We start from the raw sequence: 22,219 nt of genomic DNA on the forward strand, positions 1-22,219 counted from the left end.
GGAGGGAGAAAGAGAGATATAAGAGTGAGAATAAGTATAGGAAAAACTGTTGAATCCACTTGACATGAGTTGTTATGAGTCAGAATTATTGAAGTGACATGAATTGTATGGTTTACCTTCAATAATACCAAAACAGCTGAGGGCAAATACCAGACAAACTGCAGAGTAGTCTCTTCAAGTGTAATAAGGCTGCATAAATAAAAGGATGGATGGATGGACCGCCAGATGAATTAATGAAAAATGGATGGATGAATAGATGAATGAATGAATGACTGAACATATAGGTGTTCAGATAGTGTTAAATGAGTGTAAATATAAATATTTAAATATAAATATAAATATTTTTCTAATGTTTTGTAAACAGCTTGAGGGTTTAGTTGTGTGGGTAAGAATAACTGATATGTGGGGTGTAAGTGGCTGAATTAGTGATGAATGCATGAATAAATGAATGTGTTCCCAAAGAGTTGTTGTTAATAACTGAAGAGTGCATTTGGACTTCACTGACACATTGAGAGATTTTTGACAGAGGAGAATGAATGAATGACTCATGAATGACTGCAAGACTATGATAAATAATTGAAAAGTATGTTCGGAGTATTCATCACCGTACATCACCATATAGTAAAGCTATACTAAATCTCTAATTTATTCATGTACACACACACACACACACACATAGAAATCTATATATGACTGACTATATATTAAACACACAAAAATGTAAAGTACAAACGCGGTATGTGATTAGCAATGAACACTCAGCAAAATGTGAACAGGCACTTAATTTTGGATGTGGACACAGTGGAGAGAAAATGAGATGAAAGGGAAATGGTTGATTTATAACTCAGAAGTAATACTCACATGAGAGGTCTCTCCATGCGACTACCTGGAGAGCCCACCACCTCCCCCAGGGTACAATACATCTGGCCCAAGAAGTCCTGACAGTGCACATACATACATACACAAGCACAATATCATATGTGTTTTTCTAACGCAGCATGCCAGCATTTGTTTCCATGTGTTTGCATATCTATGAACACACTCAAGAACTGTCACAACTACTACTGAAATAGAACTAAAAGCTTATTTTGCTGCTAAAATCAGTTCATCACTGTCTATAGTTACATTCACAGCATTTTACAGACACTTTTGATAAAGTACAATTTGAGCAATTGAGGGTTAAGGGACTTTCTTAGGGGGCCAACAGTGGCAAATAGGCAATGGTGGGGCTTAAACCAACAACCTTCTGATCACTAGGCCTTACTTTTGTGGGACCATATTTTATCCCAAAACACCAGCATCCTACCCTAATACAAAAGGCTTTCTTTTACATTAAAACACCATCAACCTACCCTAATACCATCAACCTACCCTAAAGCTATCATCCTACTGTAATACACAAGGCATTCTCTTACATTAAAAATGCAGAGTTTCACCCTCTCCACTTGCTCAAGACATACATTGGACTACAGGAGGCTAATGTGTTCCCATCAAGTCAAGTCAAGTCAAGTCAGGTCATGTGGATATTCAGCAGATTGCTTTATATTTATTCAAGATCACTAATTCATTAACCAAATTTTTATTACAACTGACCAACCGCATTAAACTTCAGCGGTGGATGTGGAAGCCTCTATGTTCATTTTCACTGAGTCTGCTCCTAATGCACAGCACAGGGGGCTATGCTGAAGAGGAGAAAAACTCTGCAGATAAAGCCACAATCCCCAATCCATTGTATCATGTGTAATTTTAACAAGGACACTGCTAGGAAGAAACCCTCCTGGTCCATCCCAGGCGGTTTGGTTGCCTCCATTTTGGTCATCTCCATTTTGTTTTAGGTCTTTTACATGAATCCAAACACATATCCATTTGTTAGATACTGGTTTTATGGATTCATGTGAGTTTCCTCCATTTCAGTGAGAGGTTCATAAAATCTGCTTAATGAACAATAATTAGCCTGCTAAATGAGTGTGGAAACGTGTGCAAGATAGTAGTCAGGTCCATGAGGTTCACATCTGAAAACAGCTTGAGAATGGTGAGTGACTAGACATCTAATAATGCATTTCACACTCTAGCAGAATGCATTCCATACTCTAGCAATTAATAGTCTGACCTTGTAGATAATAAAGCTCTGTGGGTCAAAACAAAATTATTTTCAAATGGTTGGTTCATAAATTAGGAGAACACAACATTGAAAAATGTCTTTTATAATTGCCTTGAGTGACATATTATGCACATCTATTTATCAATCAATGATCAATGATCCTGATCAAACACACACACACGCTTGTAAAACGCACATAGGAAATAACCCGACACACATGAACGAATGGCGAATGTAAAGCACAAATCACTCACTTACATGTTTGGACAGGTTTTCGCTCTTTGAGTCCAGGTCATACCTAGAGGGGAAGTTAAGAAACTCAGTGAAAGTGACTCTGGAACATTCTCAGCCAGTCCAGCAGCACAAAACATAGTACTCTCCCCCTCAGCTAGTGTCAACACACTCTCCCTGTCTCGACCACAAATCTTGTAATACACAGAGAACACTTCAACAGTCCTCACTGTCTCTTACATGCCTGTGCTACTGTAGCACTCCTTATGGCAATGGCAGTGCCGTTTAGTACTGTGTGATACCAGCCTGTTTAGTACTGTGTGATACCAGCCTGTTTAGTACTCTGTGATACCAGCCTGCAAAAGTACTTGTGACTTACTCATGACTAAAGTACTTACTAACTTACAGTTTGGGTGTGTTCAGGTGTCCTTTAAAAAAAAAAAAAACAATTTGCATGTAAAGACTTTTAAAGGCTAATAATGAAATGTAAAATGATTGTTAAAAAAGCACTACAGGGTTTAATTTGTCTTACAACAGTAAATGAGGGAAATAAACAAACATTCATTGTTAACATTTTTAATAGAAATATTCCATTATAGCTAATCCAAAAATATAGACCCTACATTGATATTAATCAATACAAATACTCAGCTAAAGAAACAATCCAATCCATAAAAATGTTATGTTCAATAAAGTTGAATGACACATGAATGCAAATATTGAAGACAATAAGAAAGAAATACCAAAGTAGCTGCTTCCACTAATTACCTAATTACCTTAGCATCAGCTGGGTAAGTGCATCTTTGAAACAGGGTACCCACCTCTCAATGCAAGTAAACAAATAATGGCAATGGCACTGGTTACAGAGGGTTCTTATAAGTACCACTGGTGCCATTATCTGCAAGTCAAAGGAACACCACTCGACCAAAAACCAGATATGCATAGGAGCTCCTGACCAGATTTCAAACTGGGCAGTCAGAAAGTTAGTCAGAAGCGTTGCCCAAGAATCAAGGACCTCAAAGAGAGTTCCAGAAAGACCGGGAAACATTGAGGACAGTGTTATAGAGGAATAAACAGGCAGTGCACAAGACTCCGTTATTGAAGTAAAGGCACGCTGAAGCTTGTTTGAAGTTTGCTACAGAACATATGGGGAAGCTTGTAGATTACTGGGAGTATTAATGCATGGTCAGGTGAGACAAAAAGGCCCCAGGACAGCCCTTTCAGTTATCATGTTCAATACCTTTTTACTGGGTCCTTCCATTATACTATACATAACTATATTATGGATTGAAACGTTGCTTTTTTTTTTTAAGCTGTGTTGCAAATGTTGTAAGAGAAGCCCCAGTTATATAATGTCTCCCCACCCCCCAAACACACACACACACACACACACACACACACACACACACACACACACACACACACACACACACACACTACTACCCAAACCCATATGGAACTTCCTCTATCTGAAGACTTGGTGAGAAATGTGGTGAACTATAATTATGCTCCTATATGTTTGTGTTGCTGTAAACAATTTGTCAGAGTAAATGAAATTTAATTTTTTCTAACAAATAGACAACAGTGCTGGTTAGGTAAATTGACATCGGGGGTTAGCTTTGTTTCAGAGGAAAGTAGACATATCAATTCAATTTATCTCATGAGTTAAGGTCTGCAGGCTTCAACAGCACAGTGTAATATTGAATGAGTAAAGGCAGGACTCAACTGCAGTGGTGAGCAATGTTTAGTAAGGGCAAGCCCAAAATTATCATCCTAAACATAATCCACGGTCCTGATGCTGGTATCCAGGAAAAAACAAAAAACAAAACTACAAAGCATAACAAAGACAGAGGAAACCATGGCAATAGATAAACCAAGAAACACAGAATTCAAGGTAGATTATTTACAAATGACCAACAACACAAAAAAAGGAAAAGAAGAGGAATATACGTAACTGGATTGGAGGAAATGAAACGCAGGTGAAAACATTGAACAAAACAAGAGACAGGATGGAGACCAAAACAAAACCACAAACAAAAAACAAAACCACTTGGCTATTTGCGACAAGTGGAACCCTGTCACCAAATGGGGGAGATCATGACGCACAGGAGAAATGTACAAATGTATAACATTACAAACACAATCAATCTCTCAAATTGTATGTTATACATCTGTAGAAATAATCAGTGTGTTTGGGAAGGTATCAACTGAGAAAAAAACCCTAAACACACACATACAGACATACCAAATCATGCCATAATAACGCCTAATATTGGCTGTGAAATTGAAGCAGCACAGAGCTGATTAAAATAATTAGGGCAGAAGGGACATATGTGCCTAATGATCTGTGCAGCCCTGCCTGCCTGCCTTGATCAGAAGCACTCACTATTCATGTGCGCGTGCACACACACACACACACACACACACACACACACACACACACACACCCCATCGCTGCATAAATATTCACAGGGCACTCCCTATGATGCAGACAGAGTGAGACACTGCTTGACATACTTTGCAGATTATATATGTGTGGACTAGGGTCCTTCTGTTCCTGCAATCAGAGAACTGCTCTGTAGATTCTTCAGTGGAGAGAGAGAAAGTGAGTGTGTGTGTGTGTGGCAACAGAAGTGAATAATGTGTCAATATAATGTTTGGAATGCTATGGGATATGCTTCAGTGAGTGCAAACAAACCAGAAGCTACCAGGCCTTGATTGTGTATGGGAGTGGTCATTTGTGTGGGTATGTTTATGTTTATATGCATCTGTGTATGTAAACTAATTTTTTCTATATTCTACAGTTTCTCGATTATAAACATTTTGTCTTTGAAGCACATGTAAAAATACAGGAACACTTGTCTTATTAAGAGAGCCATAATGATTTTTACATAATAGTTAAAATTTCTATAGCAATTAAACATCAAAGATTGTTACAACACACAATCATGTAGTCATCCCCTCATGTGCATGAAACTTATACTCACAGGTTAAAGCGCAGGTTCTGCCTCTCCTCAAAGAAATAATCAAGGATGAATTTTCGCACAAAGTCAGGGTTCAGAGTGTTATTGATGACCTCTGTTCTCCCAAACTATATGGAACACATGCAAATACAGTCACATGTGGAGAATATTGACAAAATCTGACAAAAACAGAACATATAACCTCACTGGTACTCACAATTCAGACTAGTAACTCACTATATAATCAGTTTATACTGACAACTTCACAATCCTAAACTATCCTAAATTTTTCTATGTAAATTCAGTTGTTTTGGGGGAAATAGGATGGTTAAAGTTAGTTATTCAGCACTTAGCAGCAGTAATCATGTAAATCACAGTTATAGGTGATCAGGTGGGTAATTTTAGGTCTCATGCACACACACACACACACACACACACACACACACTCACTTCTGTCCATTCCCTGGTTGTCACTGTTTGAGTGTACAGCACACAAACTACAGGAACACAGGAGAAAAGAATAAGGAGTTAAAGAGGTAGTCTGGACCAAGGGCACTGAGTGCAGAGGGGTGAATGTGCACAGATGACACCAAACACTATTACACACATCAGAAATCAGTTTGTATTCAGGATGTTGCAGCACTTAAACCTGAAAGACAAACACTGCAACTTTGCTTGCTGTCACAATTTCAGTTATAAGCAAACATAACAGCAACAAAAAATATTTAGAAATTTGTTAGATTCATTCTGCATTCAATGAGATGATTAATTAGCCATTTAATTCCTCAAGGATTTAAATTTAAATCTATCTATTTAAAAAAACAGAAGTTTTAGGTGCAAGATGCAAGCAAGTTAGTTTTACATACTGCAAGTCTCACAGCATACAGCAAATCTTACCTTTAACCTGAAAGGTTTTTCAATCTTGTCAAACATGAGTTACAAGCTAGATAAAATGCCAATTTGCAGAAGTATTGGTGTTAAACATTATAGCTATGATAGCTAAAAATATTATCTATGAAAATATTATCTATGAATGATAGAAAACACCAGTTCCATTTACACATTTATTCTATATGATTTAGTATCAGTAACAGTAGCTAAAATTAGGAACATTAGCTGAGGGGAGAACATAGGTAATTGGCCAACAGTACAGCATGTAAGACAATCTTATCATTTGGCATGTGCTGAACATTTAGGCACATTCTACATTCTGTTATGCAATCTGCATGTTTGTCTGGGCTTCTTACTCTAATGTTCTATGTGCTTCTCACATGAGTCACCATGTGCTGATGCTGCTGAGTTGTATGGTGAAACGAGGCAGCACTTTTGATTGTGTACCACAAAGGTCTTTGTCCAGACAGTTATCAAACTGACTTGTCAAGGCACCTCAAAAACCCTCAACTCACTCATCCATTTGGACAGCTGTCCTCTTTCCCTTTCCACGAGCCCAAGGGAACCTGGTTGGACAGCATGCAACTTGGAGCTGAAGAAAAGATGAGGTGAAGATATGGTGGCATGTGCATCTACTATGGACACCTTCACCATCATTTCTGTTATTTTCAATTTTGCCTAAAGATCTGCAATGCTGAAAAACCATGAACGCACATTGAAGTTCCAGCACATGCTAATGTGCTCAGTATGCTTGCAGAAAAATGAAGCTCTCACCCCTTTCTGTTGTAATTAGAATTCCACTGTAGAAAGCTTCCTTATGTTATTACAGCTCCAAATTGAGTCAGGAGCTGTGAGGAACGTTACTGACCAGAGTCTGGTGGAACAACTGGGTCTTCCCTTCATACTGATTCTACACAACCTCTAGGTACAAGCTTTAGATGGGAGACCTGTTGGGACTGGTCAAGTGACATCACCTGATCAGGTGAACCCCTTACCCCTTAACCTATGCCCTCTTCTCTTTCTGCACCTATTCTCCTTTCCCCCTGCATCATGGGTACTGTTCAGTAGGATCTAGACAAGGAGAATAAGATAATACTATCTGAAAATCCTGCCCTGTTACATGTCTAGTTGACAAGCTCTCTATGCCTCAAAATATGTCTGACCAATTAATTACCTGGGACAACTCCTTGCTAATCTATGGACACAGGTGAAACTAAGATTCTCCGACTTATTTACCATAGGTACTGGTGGGAAGATATGTCCAAGGACATTCATTAACTCATATCCTCCTACTCTACCTGTTCTTAAGCTAAGACTTCCAAAGCACTGCCAGTATACAAACTCAAGATGCTGCACATTCCTGAATCTATTCTATCTATCTATATAATAATATTGCAATTTTACTATAGTGGATCAGTTGTCCAAAGCTGTCTGCTTTGTCCCCTTTCAGGATTACACTCAACCTCTGAGACAGCAGAACATTCTTCCAGAATGTCTTCTGCATCTGTAGACTCCTGGAGGACCGAAATTTCCATTTGTCATTCATCAAATCTCTCCTCTTACATCCATGTGTGCCTACTCCAGTCTTATGTTGCAGGCACACTGAGCAATGCCTCTCACAATGCTGCTCCGCCTCCTCTTGACATTGAAGGGTCGCCAGAATATGCTGTTCACAGACTGCTTGATTTTCATGACTGGGGCAGTTTCCTTCAGCACCTGTTAGTACAGCCCCAAGGACAGGTGTTGGGTCTTGGAAAAGGACGTCGGGGTCCCAGCCCTTATCCTGGAGTTCCACTGGTCCCAACTAATTCAGATTTCTCATCATTTTTGAAAGGTAAATGCATGGCAGGTAGCTAGCTATTCAACCACTGACTGGCAATAAATGGCACTAATTTTATTAAATAATTTCTGCATCTAAAACATTATACTTGAAATGTTGCATAATTGACTTCATTGGCCAATGCCCTCCAAAAAAAAAAAAAAAAAAATGTCGGCTGGCTAGTACATTGTGTACACATAGACATGTTTCAGTGGTATTCATAGTGTGTTCCTTGTATGGAAAATACCAGCTCCCTCCCACTAATGGAGATGTACATAAACAGACACATACATCCGCCCACACATACAAACGTGCACATGCGCACAGTGCTTGTTGTCCGTGAACATGGATCTATATTTAGCATGCTAGAGCCTCTGAAACTTGTGTCTTTTGATCAGAGAGTCTACGCAGGTGCTCTAATCCTGTGCAACTGGCCTAGTCACGTCAGCATTGCTAAGACATGGACTCAGCATAAGTGCCTGCTTGCATAAGAAGATGGGCAGAATGGCCAAGCTTCATACTGCCATGCCTCCACACCACTGCTTTCATGATCCCCAATGCTTTAGGTCAAAAAGGAATCACCAGAGGGTATTTTGTACATGCTTTCTCTCTCTGTTCAGTTCCCCTATTCTCTAAATTAGGAGAGAAAAGTCTGCAAACAGTTGAAAAGGTCAATTTACAAGATGGATTATAGTTAGAAAACAGCTAAGCAGACATTTAACAGAAGCTTTAAGGTAATATAAAAATGGTACAACAGTGTGTGTATGTGTGTGCATGTGTGTTTCAGTCGGAGCCAGGGAAATCATCCAAGCTATGAAAGTGAATGATGAAAATCCTGCAGTGACAGATGTCTGTATGTTCATTAGAGCTGGGAATGTCAGAGAGCATCATCAGCTGGCACTCAACAGTTGGATCCCCCATGGGAAGCATGTACTCACACACATACAGTTTCGTGTGTTAGGCTGCATGGAATCCATGTGTAGATCCACAAAACCACCTTCACATTTAACTACACACACATGCACTCTAGCAGGCATGGTGTTTTGTGCACTTTCACCTGCACTGAAACTCCCAAAATCTAAAAAATACAAAATATGATGAGTCTTATTTAACTAACACAAACTAATCCACACTGTTTGAGTGAACATACTACCATAACAAAATGCTTTCCAACAGATCCTCCATAAAAGTGCACAGACACATATTGCAAACAAAATGATACACACACAATCTTGATTTCCAGACATTTACATTTGGTCATGCCTAATTTCTTTGCCTGGCTTAATATAATACATTAGCAGTTTTACCGGTATATATAAATCTTATACTTATGTATGGCATAGAACAAAGCACTTACTTGGATCAGATTTGGAGAATGTATCTCTGTCCAGCAGGTTTCTGGGGTAAAACGAGAGAGAGAGGGAAGGAATATGTGACTGTATATAGCTGTGCTGGTTTTCACCCAAATTGTTCTCAGACATGATTCAATCTGTAATACACATTTCTTGATTGAGAGTTTCAGTGCAGTTTGTGTGGTTCTAGTCTACATAAATGAGATACAGAACCAGAAGCCCCACACCGCTGCTAAGCTTAACTCATGAAAATGTCATTGGGGCTGTGATGAAAAATAGAAAAGTAAGGCATATATTACTATGATTCAACCCCCCCCCCCACCCCCCAACACACACACACACACACACACACACACACACACACACATTTCTCATTTCTTTCCAGAGAATCATACAACCTCTCAAGCACAACTCAAAATTGAGGGGTATTTGGTATAATGCCATCAATCATATGTATTCTTTGAAAGTAAAAACGAGATTCACTATGGCAGACAAAGTGAGCCCAGATCCACAGGAAAAGGTCTAGATCAAAGTTTCAGCATGGCTAGGTGAATTGTCCCCCAAATACCCTAACCTCTTCTGGCTTTTCACACTGTTTGAATCCATGCCAAATCCTACATTAAGACATAAACCTTTCATAACCCTTTTTCTGGCTAGGGTGTGGATTTGTGGTGTGGATTTGTGGCACAAGAAAGGAATTTTCTGTCATCCATGATGTGAAAGCCTTCAGTCTGCTATTAAAAGCCACTTTATCCAGGACCAACCTAGGATAACCAGGAACTTAGTCAAGCAGCCCCTAGAAATGAAAGGTGTGTGGCTCTTCTGAATGCCCTGGTAATCATGAGAGAGGCTGATTGTGAGAGCGATTGATGGGGAGTGATGTACCTAATAGAGCGTAAGCAGGCTGCCACTAAGTGACACCAGCGTGGCTGTGGGTGAGAGGGAGTCTGTCAGGGCACATACACAGCTTCCCCATTTGATTACACCACGGAATCTGATAATAAGTGATACCCTGCCCCAATCTGCCTTACTGTTGACTGAATGCACAATGTGAATGTGTGTGCGCGCCACCCTTAGTGTAGATGTTGTCTGTGCTGGCAAACTAGATGCCTGCAGCCACTTGCTCAGGTGGGCAGAAATGTTCTTAACATACATCCAGTACAAAAAGTCCAATCAGAACATATGTCATGTTGACATTTATTATTCAAGTGTCAGTTATACAATTTACCAACAAAACTTGTGTGGGGTAGTTGAGTCTCTACTGATAATCAATAGACTGTCTCAGACACTATGAGACAAATGTCAGCTTCCATTATGAGACTATATAACCTGAGCATTATAAATCAGTCAGAAGAATTCCCAACTGTTCCATTTACATCACCACTTGAAATTCTTTACTTTCCCATTTTACCTGTATCTATAAAACACCACACCTGTGTCACCTGTCCCATCACACAGTGCATCTCGCCCTCTAGTGGTTTGAGCTGTGATGCCCTCCAAATGCAAGCTATTCATAGATACATATGCATTAATGTTATTACATACATATACCACCATATAGTCTAATAAGGACGGTTCACAAAGGACTGAAGAAGTATAGTGCATATAAAGTACATGCTCTTGCAGGACACGTTTCATATTTTAAAAGTGCTTTTCTTCTTTTTAAGTTTTGAATAAAACAGAACCAAAGACTGTACACTAACAATTGTGAGCTTTGAAGATGTTCAATATTTTAATCACCCTTACAATATATTAAAGTCTTTATCCAGAGGTCCCCATAAAGAAATTGTTAAATCACAACCAAGAGGCGAGCACCTACCATATCATCCTACGCATTACAGCTACAGTGGTGTGATACCACTGTAGCTGATTTATTTATTTTTTTGCATGTTTGTCACACTTAAATGTTTCAGATCAAACAAATTATATATTAGACAAAGATAAGTAAACACAAAATGCAGTTTTTAAATGAAAATTTTTATTAAGGGGGAAAAAAAAAATCCTAACCTACATGGCCCTGTGTGAAAAAGTGATTGCCCCCTAAACCTAATAACTGGTTCGGCCACCCTTAGCAGCAACAACTGCAATCAAGCGTTTCTGAGAACTGGCAATGAGTCTTTTACAGCACTGTGGAGGAATTTTGGCCCAATCATCTTTGCAGAATTGTAATTCAGCCACATTGGAGGGTTTGAGCATGAACTGCCTTTTTAATGTCAGCCCACAGCATCTCATTCGGATTCAGGTCAGGACTTTGACTAGGCCATTCATTTTGTTTTTCTTAAACCATTCAGAGGTGGACTTGCTGGTATGTTTTGGATCATTGTCCTGCTGCAGAACCCAAGTGCGCTTCAGCTTGAGGTCACGAACAGATAGCCGGACATTCTCCTTCAGGATTTTTTGGTAGACAGCAGAATTCTTGGTTCCATTTACCACAGCAAGCCTTCCAGGTCCTGAAGCAGCAAATCAGCCCCAGACCATCACCATATTTTACCGTTAGTATGATGTTCCTTTTCTGAAATGCAGTGTTACTTGTACACCAGATGTAACAGGACCTACACCTTCCAAAACTTTTGTTTCATCAGTCCACAGAGTATTTTCCCAAAAGTCTTGGGGATCATCAAGATGTTTTCTGGCAAAACTGAGACGAGCCTTTATGTTATTTTTGCTCAGCAGTGGTTTTCGTCTTGGAACTCTGCCATGCAGGCCATTTTTGCCCAGTCTCTTTCTTATGGTGGAGTCATGAACACTGACCTTCACTGAGGCAAGTGAGGCCTACAATTCTTTGGATGTTGTTGTGCGGTTTTTTGTGACCTCTTGGATGAGTCGTCGCTGGGCTCTTGGGGTAATTTTTGTTGGCCGGCCACTCCTGGGAAGGTTCACCACTATTTCATGTTTTCACCATTTGTGGATAACGGCTCTCACTGTGGTTTCATGGAGTCCCAAAGCTTTAGAAATAGCTTTATAACCTTTTCCAGACTGATATGCTTTAAATGAGATCTATTGCATTTGTTCCTGAATTTCTTTGGATCGCAGCATGCTGTCTAGCTTTTGAGGATCTTTTGGTCTACTTCACTTTGTCAGGCAGGTCCTATTTAATCAGGCCTGGGTGTGTCTAGAGAAATTGGGCGGGGGGGGGGGGGGGGGGGGGGGGGGGAATCACTTTTTCACACAGGGCCACAGATTTTTTTTCCCCTCTTAATAATAAAAACCTTCATTTAAAAACTGCATTTTGTGTTTACTTGTGTTATCTTTGTCTAATATTTAAATTAGTTTGACGATGTGAAACATTTAAGTGTGACAAACATGAAAAAAAAAGAAGATATCAGGAAGGGGGCAAACACTTTTTCACACCACTATAAGTGGTAGACATCCTTTCCAGTACCTTTCCATCCTTTGACATTTTCTTACAACAAATTTATCTTTCAGTTTTATGAGTAATGAAATTCACAGGTCAACATTATTGCTGGGAGGATAGCAGAGCTAGTTTGATCTGCTTTTACCCCAGCATGGCACCGGCGAGTAAAACAGACTTATCACACACTATAACACCCAAACTCACTATTCTTGATATGTGCACCATCACAGCACTGATAAGAAACCATGGGCATCAGTAATGATTTGAACATGCATATTAGAAGCCAGAGAAAACAGCTTACGTACTGTAGGTTAGAAGGTAAGTAGCTAAGGTGCACCATAACGTGGGCTTCTAAAGAGGATTTGTAAAGGAAAGCCTTGTGTCAGGAAAACTCTGCATATCTTTTTAATCATTATCTCCATGCCTCTGGGGGAAAAGTAAGAATCATCACTGATGTCTGCAGTCATTAGGGTAGAAATTAACATTTCAAAGTACTTAAAGGGAATGAGAAACATGGGTTAATAAAAATATCTATACTGCCATGGAATTAAAGGAATAGTCCACTTTAATTATTTTGTCAGCAGACCTTGGATGCACACAGGAATATTAATGCACAATGGAATGCTGCAAACATACCAGTAGATTGCTGAAACATAATTTACTTTAGAATGAGAATGACTTTTTAGAATATCTCTAAGCATGTAAGCATCAGCTTGGTTCAGATAACTCACTTGTATGTGTTTACCTTTCTTCTGACTGATGGACTGGAAGACTCTTATTACTGTCTTTTTAAAAGACAAGTCAGAGTCATTGGGCTTTGGCTACCTCTGTTTCTTCTTTTGTTCTTTCTGTGTGGTTCTGCTGTATTGATCAGATTCCCTCTAGACTGCAGTCTTCAATATACAAAGGCAACATAAGTCAATAGAGACCCTCTTTCCATAAGGACTATTATAAAACAGTCACATTGGATTTGTAAGGTTTAGATGTCACAAAGAAACCTTAGCTTTAAAACTATAAAGTCCTATCATATCGCTGTTTGCCACTGCACTAAATGATGTCTTGGAACAAACAAAACACTAAATTGAACAATAATAAAGTACAGCAACATTTAGCTCTAACATACTAGTAGATTCAGAAGCTTTCCTGGCGCGGCTTTTGTGCCAATTGCTCATTTTGTGATTAGGATAAAGGAATATGTTAGTATCTGAATGTATCAAATATTTATTTGACACTTTTATACAATTCTGAGTGAACACAACTAGAGCAATAGAGGGTTAAGGGCCTTGCTCAGGGGCCCAGTAGTGGCAACCTGGCAGTAATGGTGCTTGATCTGGCAGCCTTCTGATTACTAGTCAAGTACATTAAGATACCACAGATTAACAAGCCATCTGAGAATAACATCAACAGACAGTTGTAATTAATTGAATGCTTTTTTAGTTAATGCACCAACATGCTTTTTCCTGGTATCTTAAAACGTTAAATTGCGATACATTTACATGCATATTAGTCTAAATTTAAACATACACTTTACTTTTTACTGCCTTGTCTTCTAAATGTGACCAGGTTAAGTTGCAAATGAATACATTTAAAACATTTCATTGAGCACACATGGTCAGTAATAGCAGTAATGGATATACTGACCATTATTATCACCATGCTAAGAAACTTCAATCATTCATGAAATGCAAATTGCAGTCTCACAGTACTTAGACTGCATGGTATTAAGCTGTGCAGACTCATTCCTCATCTGTCAAGAAGGTATGTGAAGAAAAATAGCCACAGCCCCAAAACTGCAACACAAATTTCTAAAGTAGGCTATTTAAAATGGTGTACTTTTTAAACTCTCCAAGTAGTGCCTCAGAGGAATACATGTTACTTGTACTTATATCTGCACAGTGGCCCCTGAGTGTAGCTTTTCAGTACTCTCTACATCACTGCAGTCAGAAAAACATCACTGCAGTTTTCATGGTCTCACATATGAAAATGAAGTTAGTTGCAAAATCACTTACAGTCATGCTTCTCCTTTCTTTAATGGGTGGTTTTTGGCAGAGTGTATTTTAGCTCCCCATACTCTTAAAGAGAAATTTAGAAGGACATTTCCACCAGTTCAGGTTAGGAAACTTTAGACATGTGTATTTGTAAACTAGTGTATTTGTAAACTAGTCATGTAGTGTATGTTTACATTACAATATCTTATTTTAAAAATATTTTATAGTACATTCAGTTGAAATTAGTTGAATTGAAAACATGCATTTGTTATTTATGTACATTTCTAAAGCCAACACTGTTTAAAGAAGCTGCTTTCTAATCTTAATGTTCTGAAAATGTTAAATTGAGCTATTTAATATAATTACTTATAATAATTTATAAATATTTAAACTTTTATTTATATTGAGATTTGAGTTAGAGACTACTTGCATATATGACAAATTATGAGGGGGTATGGGTGTAATATATATATATATATATATATATATATATATATATATATATATATGTAATATATATATATATATATATATATATATATATATATATATATATATATATACACACACACACACACACACACACACATAGATCAATAGATAGATAGATAGATAGCTAGATAGTACACACAAAGTTTCTAGAGACTTCTAAAGAGTATACTTTGCACTCTGCAAAGACTAAAGGAATATTAGAGTTGTGAGTAAAGTGATTAGTATATTACATCAAAAAGACAAAAAAAAACCTGTTGGTTTATATTTTTGTGAAATAGTGGATAGTTTACAAATAAACTAATATTACTGTGCTAACATGCAAGGTTTTTATTATGCGTGAGTTGGGACCCAGTGTGTCTGGAGAGGAGACATTAGGTGGATCACAGATGGTGAGAATAAAGCTATAATCACAATCTATAGCTTCAGTATTTCAATCACAGGGTGATTAGGAGGATGTTCGCTAATTAGTCTAATCAAAATGGTGATGATGTTGTAATCATCTCAGGTGAACACAGAGCTGCTCTTTTTCCTGCCTCTCACTGAAAGTCAGCATTCACTCCCTGCATATATATGGCAGTAAGCTTTTGATTGATTTTCTTATCAAGAAATTGAAGAATGTCATAAAAAAACAAACAGAGGACATTGATATAAATAAATATATAAAGAAATAAATATTTGTTGCATTATGTTACATCCCCCAAGGTCCTGCATCCACTGGACACCAACAATCAATTGCTAAGGGTTTTTTTCCACACCAAGTTGTCCTTCCCTGTACACTTCAGTTGTGTGACCACATATGTAATGAAATGCTACTTTGGATAGATGAAGTTTGACCAGTGAGCGGAAATCACCTTGTTGGACTTTCTTTAAATGTCCTATAATGGGCAACCTAATTAATCTGTGAAGGGACGAAGTGGATTAGTTAAGAAATTACTGCAATATACGAATCAAAATCACAAGCAAAGCCTGAACACCCGCGCCATCAACCCTGTAGGCTATAGGTAATCTGCACAAAGAAATGCACGCAGAGCTGATGCGGGTTTGATGATGGAAGAAGTTGTCTCGTGACTTCTTAAGGCATGGTTGGAGGTAGCTGGAACTAGTAAATGCGATCATTCTATCGGATAAAACTACGGAAAAATATACATCAGAAAGATATTTGAAATTAAAAGACCACATTTAAATGTAGGTTCCACGCCCTTTATGGGAGCAGTCAGGTGCAACGTATTATCGGAAGAAGACGACTGCAAGTAGCCTACCTCTGCAAATACGTGGCTACGCGTTTTGGTAATATGGAAAGACTGAAAATAAATGATGACACAAGCATCGTTATGAGCTTCGAATAGAGTTAATAAGCAAACATGCAAAGCTGCAATATTGTAACACAAAACCTTTCACATTTAGTGTAATTGGTTTTCAGAGAAATCTGCGCCCTAACACGCAAGTCCACCAGAATCCACGCGCGTCACTCACCTGCACGAAACCGTGATTTCAACTTTCGTGGCGGGGATGGCTGCGATGAGCGGGTCAAAACCACCAATTTTCGCCATACTAGGGAAACTGTTCGTTGAACACATGGCTTTATTTGTTACAAAGAAAGCCTTTGAAAAAAAAAGGTTTTCATCCTGAACTCCGGTCTACACTGGTGGAGCACCGAGAGACTTGATTGTGTTGAAGGGAGCCACACCACTTCACACGCTACGTCACAGGCGAGCTATGAATTTAAGCAACAGAGAATTCCGGTGAACGAAACGATTCAGTGGATGTATCAGCGAAGGACATCGTTACAGCAATTTCTTTATTATACATGCAGAAATAAAACATGCTTTAATATATATATATATATATATATATATATATATATATATATATATATATATATATATATACACACACACACATACATACATACATACATACATACACAAACACAAACCTCCATAAACATGGAAGAAAATGTAAGAGAGAAACTGCTGCTTTGTTTTGGGTTTAGATAAAGTGGGAGAGTTGGCCTCTGACTGCAGCAGTGCCATCTTTCTGTTATGCAGGTCTGATGGCATACAAGGACTGTGACCACTTTCTATATTTAGCTTTCATCAGACTCACAAAGATGCCCAGGGAATCAAACAAGAAAAAGAGTATTTCTCCTCTCTTCATCACGCACATTACCCACATATACATTTAACCACAGCTAATGACATTACAAATAGAACTGTTGCAAAATTACAAGAGCCTGACATGACCACAAAACAGAACCAGGTGAACAATTTATTTTTTGTGTGTGGTACTCAGCACCCACCAGAGCCCAGGAAGCCAAAGCAAAAAACACCTTCATACAGTGAACAAAATACAGACCCAGCTGTCTGCCATTCATTCACCCCGAGCAGTTTAGCCTCGTGTTTTCTCTTCAATAGCAATCGGTTCTTCATACAGCAATCTAAATGTTAATGACGGATACTGGCTGTGGAAATGAGAAATAATCACTTGATCATGGGACAGATTCTAATCATTCTTCAGAAAGATGTTTCTAATAACTCACATGCTGATGAGTTTTAATTAACAACATCAGGGAGATTCCGGTTTCCCTGGGGTAGTAATGGCTTACCCCGATTAAAAATAGAGACATTAAATAGAGACACTATTAGTTATTATATCCAGTTGTTTTAATGGAATATATTTGTGCTAATACATTATTAACTTTTAATATTTTATTTGAAGCATTAGAATTACAGAAAAAAATATGCAGACATAACTAACAGCATAGAGCAACTTCTACCAGAGAAAATGCCTTTTTACACTTTCATAAATAATTTACCTGCTCAGATTAGTTAAAATAGTCATGTCATGTTTTATGGGCATTTTAACGTTACCACTGAGACAGAAATGAAAGATCCATCTTCAAAAACCAAAATGCTGAATATTTCACCATGATTTGCTTGCGAGGACCATTCCACAAAACTAGCAGCAGAGAGATAGCAGTCGCCAGGCTGCTGTTTGAGTCTGCCTCTTATCCAACCATGTCATTGTTCTGAACCCAGGTGCCACCGCATTATGATAATATTGAGAGGCAAGTGAGACTGAAGACAAACACCTGCATATTGATGGATAACATAGATTAAAGTGTCTTACAAGCAAAGAAAGGTATCCATTTCAGCTCTACATGAGACAGCTGTTTTGAAGGATAACTCACACCATTACACAGACCACACGCCCACACACACACACACACACACACACACTATCACAGGTGACATGAACCAAACTGAAACATGAATAGAGTTGCAACACTTCCCCCTAGTGGATAAAAAATGGCCTCCTGCCGAAATTAATCAGCATATTTTTATGACCACCTACAAACACATAATAGTTTACTCTATGTAATAAACAAATGCAGCGTGCACAGAAATGCACACACAGGTATATATACTCATTGCTCACCATAAAAAAAAAAAACACCTTCTGTGCACCTGCAGAAGGTGTTTCTAAAGTGGCTAATGAGTATCTATATAAATACATACACAAATGTTGCTGTATCCAGTGCATCACATTCTCACAGTATCAAATTTACCCTTATAACAACACACATCTGGCAATGAGTGGTTTTTGACAGATGGCATTTAATTCAAGTGGCATCTGACATTCAAATTACTAAGGGGTCAGCCGGCTTAAATTCCAGGGAAAGCCCAGGACTTCACAAATACATCCTGTTTAAATGTGACCAGAATAAGCCAGACCATCACTAGACACGAGTATACCATACAGGGAAAGGACATGGACATGGTTCTTAGTGTTGCGGTGCCATTTCAGCTTCCCAAATTCTGGTCCACTGTTTCTGAGTTTGAGCCATGCGTGATCCAAGCATATTAGTCAGTTACCAGCCTCATATTACACAACGTACTGAATTTACCTACTGTAACTACAATAAAACCACTAGGACTATATATGAGTGGTATAGTTCCACTTTGTGAACATGTACACATTAACCTCTCAATTGCATATCACAAAAGGGGAGTACATGGAAGTGTAAACCAGCACACAGAGACCAGGTGTGGAGAGATATCATTGCTCTTGATGGTTTTATGCTTACAGATTATAATATGTCATTCTTACATCCACATACATATTCACAGGGCAGGATCTTGAATAGGTGTGTCTATGCTAGTAAATGCACATTCAGGCATTTCAGAGAGGTTTCTAGACAGGTTTAAAGGTGAGTGGTGGTCTAGCAGCAAGGATATTTCACAAAGGAGCTGAGAGACAGAGTTGGAGTGTACTTAGTAGTAACAGATAGTTCCAAATGACAGTAAGATTGAATGAGTATAAGAAAAGCGGGATAACCAGTGAAGATAGAGAATTATCTCTCGTTCCACTATCTAAATAATGTTTTGTCATAGGATTTATCAGTAAGTTATGTCTCTAGTAGAGGCGAGTCCCACTCTTTCGTCGCCGATGATTTGCAGGCACCGATCCTACAGCTGAAACATATGGACAGAAATTTAAGGGCATGGTGATTCCACTTAGACCACTTCGCACAAAAGCTAGTTACTCAACATGCGCAAAGAAACAGATGCCTGCAGATCTCTCTAGAGGCACAGGGTGTAGGTCCACAGCCTTCTGTAGGAGGTCAGAGAACCAGACTACTGAAGCCAGCTACAGAATGTCTGGATTTCCCATTTGTGTCCAACTAAACCGTGTACGGAAAGGTTCTTAGGTTCTTCCAGTGGTTCCCGATGATCAAGATGCATTGCAGTCTTCAAAATAAGCTTACTGTGCCATGAGGCTAGCTTTTTGTAGTGATCACATTATTAAGACAAAGGTTTCAAGAGCCCTCGTGGAAAGAGGAACCATAGTGATGGTTCAGATTCTGGGCTGTTTACATCCATTTTTATTTAGTGATTTTTCCTCTGCTGAATTCTCAATATTTACCGGGTGTACAGTTTTAGTTGGAGTGGTCAAAGTGCAAAGGGGCATTAGCAATGGTGTCACTGTTGTAATTATCAGTCACAAAACAGGCTAGTCAGTTGCTGGCAACTTCTTCCGCTGTGTCAGTTATGTCAGTGGCTCCATCCAGGCCTCCTCTCGCACGCCAGATCTTTACTGTCCGATCACTGCAAAAACAAGTGAAAGCAAAAACTGTAACTATGGCAACAGATTACTTTATAACAGAGATGCTTGTATGCATGTGGGGTTAGTTGCTTACTCAGAGGCGGTGAAAAGTAAGCTGTTGTTGGTGGTAATGCTGTTGATTGGACTCTCATGGCCTCGCAGCTCTCCAAGTGTGCTCAAGGTGTCCGTGTGCCAGAGCTTGAGCACGCCACCCCTACAACCGCTGAGTAGGGCTGGAGAGCCAGGGACCACTCCCAACGCACACACCCAATCCCGATGGGCGTTAGGGACCTGCTGCTCCAACCCAGTATGAATGCACATGCACGCGCACACAGACACACACACACGAGCACACACACTTAAATTTTTTCCCCTACAACTCATGTGCTAACACACGAGAGGTCATTCTGTCAAAGAGCTCTGTTGACTCCTTCACTGCTGTGAAAAACTGCCACACATCTGGGGTGTTCATGGCTATGTTGTATATCAGACTTCGAACCTAATGAAAGCATTTAGCATCTCATATCAAAACTGGGGCAGGTTCAGAAGCCATAGAATCTGGATGAACAAGGTGGGATCGATGTGAGATTCAGTTATGGCCATGGTCTGCTCCACACTGATCAGCTACGTGAAAGGGAGATGGAAAGTTGTTGGAGAACTACAGCACTTCATATCTCACCTGCTGGAGACTTATCAAAAATGGACACGTTTGCACACTGCATTTCTCTGTATTTCATGTGAGTTTGTTTTGCTTGAAAGAAACTGCATGACATGGCTGAGTATGCTGAACGACATTTAGCACTGAATGTATGATTTATGAGAATGGAGGACAAAGCCAAAATCCCTGCACTGTGATATATTTTCACACAAGTCTAACCCATTGATTTAGCTCCATAATTGATATGCAGTGCCACACGCTCTGACTGAATTCACTTATGGCTTGACTAAACAGCAATCTTTTCTCTAATCTACAGCTAACATGATATGGATTTATTGAGCTCACCTGCAGGAGGTCTTTACGAGTTAGGTCCCATTTTTTGATGCCGTTGTCCCGGGAGCCGCTGAACAGGCCATCTCCTTGCACCACCAGGGACTCGATGCCATCGTAGTGCGGAGGCTCAAAGTTATGGGTGGGCCCGATGCTGCCCACGGCTCCGTCCGTTACATCAAACATCTGGAAAAGTGCAGCATTTTTTAAAAATCAAATAATAATACAACTATTAGCATTATTTGAAAGTTTAGACATTTTATACAATTATTTTACAGATTTTATTAAATACATGAAGGAAATGAAAAGCATATAGGTGTATGCACATACACACACAGGCATATATTACTATGGTATCTCCAGCTGACTGTCAGCTACTCCTTCTCTATCTCGGTCGCTGTCCCCCTCTCTCCTGCTCTCTCTCATACATGCGCCGAGCACTCGCACACACCTTGATGTAGTGATCCTTAGAGCCAGTAATGACCAGATCCTGGCCACTGCCAGAGTGATCCACAGTCAAACACATGACTGGTCCAAGGTGACCGACAAGCTTCCCTGTTGAGACAAATCTGAGGAGCACAAACACAGCAACATGCAAACAGATACATTATTCATTCAGATTACCATATAATTTAAGATAATAATAACAACAGTTATATCACAGTATATCAACACAGTGCCTATGTTTGTTTTTCTTATCATTTTAACCAAAAAAAAAATAGCTTATGTTCAGCATAATCTCTGTGATGGTAAAATAACATTTTCACATTTTGGTTTACTGTCCCTGAATGGCAGCACATGTACAGTGGTGCTTGAAACATTGTGAATTCTTTAGACGTTTCCACATTTCTGCATGAATTTGACTCACACAAGTCACAAAAGTAAATAAAGAGGAAAAAAAAAAATAAAACAAATGAGACAAATATATTAAAC

The 22,219-nt window shown here is 39.0% G+C and overlaps 2 protein-coding genes across 12 annotated transcripts in view; both read right to left on the bottom strand.

The window, feature by feature from the left end:
- cpne8 (copine VIII) overlaps positions 1 to 16,769 on the bottom strand; it is a 34,726-nt gene extending 17,957 nt beyond the window's left edge. The window contains exons 1-6 of the mRNA XM_035523747.1: positions 16,666 to 16,769; positions 9,363 to 9,403; positions 5,746 to 5,792; positions 5,320 to 5,423; positions 2,360 to 2,399; positions 862 to 938 (exon numbers count right to left, since the gene is read on the bottom strand). Coding sequence (XP_035379640.1) covers positions 862 to 938; positions 2,360 to 2,399; positions 5,320 to 5,423; positions 5,746 to 5,792; positions 9,363 to 9,403; positions 16,666 to 16,769 — 413 coding nt within the window. The remainder of the gene's footprint in view (positions 1 to 861; positions 939 to 2,359; positions 2,400 to 5,319; positions 5,424 to 5,745; positions 5,793 to 9,362; positions 9,404 to 16,665) is intronic.
- A 1,064-nt stretch (positions 16,770 to 17,833) lies between these two features.
- kif21a (kinesin family member 21A) overlaps positions 17,834 to 22,219 on the bottom strand; it is a 36,025-nt gene continuing 31,639 nt past the window's right edge. For 9 of the 11 annotated variants that reach the window (XM_027003215.2, XM_027003210.2, XM_027003213.2 and 6 more), the window contains 4 exons: positions 21,738 to 21,855; positions 21,302 to 21,472; positions 20,393 to 20,592; positions 17,834 to 20,300 (listed from right to left, as the gene is read on the bottom strand). In XM_027003215.2, coding sequence (XP_026859016.2) covers positions 20,210 to 20,300; positions 20,393 to 20,592; positions 21,302 to 21,472; positions 21,738 to 21,855 — 580 coding nt within the window. In that variant the 3' untranslated portion in view covers positions 17,834 to 20,209. The remainder of the gene's footprint in view (positions 20,301 to 20,392; positions 20,593 to 21,301; positions 21,473 to 21,737; positions 21,856 to 22,219) is intronic. The other 2 variants (XM_027003216.2, XM_027003209.2) reach the window with 1 other exon arrangement.

The sequence above is a fragment of the Electrophorus electricus genome, chromosome 2 (genome assembly GCF_013358815.1).
Source record: "Electrophorus electricus isolate fEleEle1 chromosome 2, fEleEle1.pri, whole genome shotgun sequence".
NCBI lineage: Eukaryota > Metazoa > Chordata > Actinopteri > Gymnotiformes > Gymnotidae > Electrophorus > Electrophorus electricus.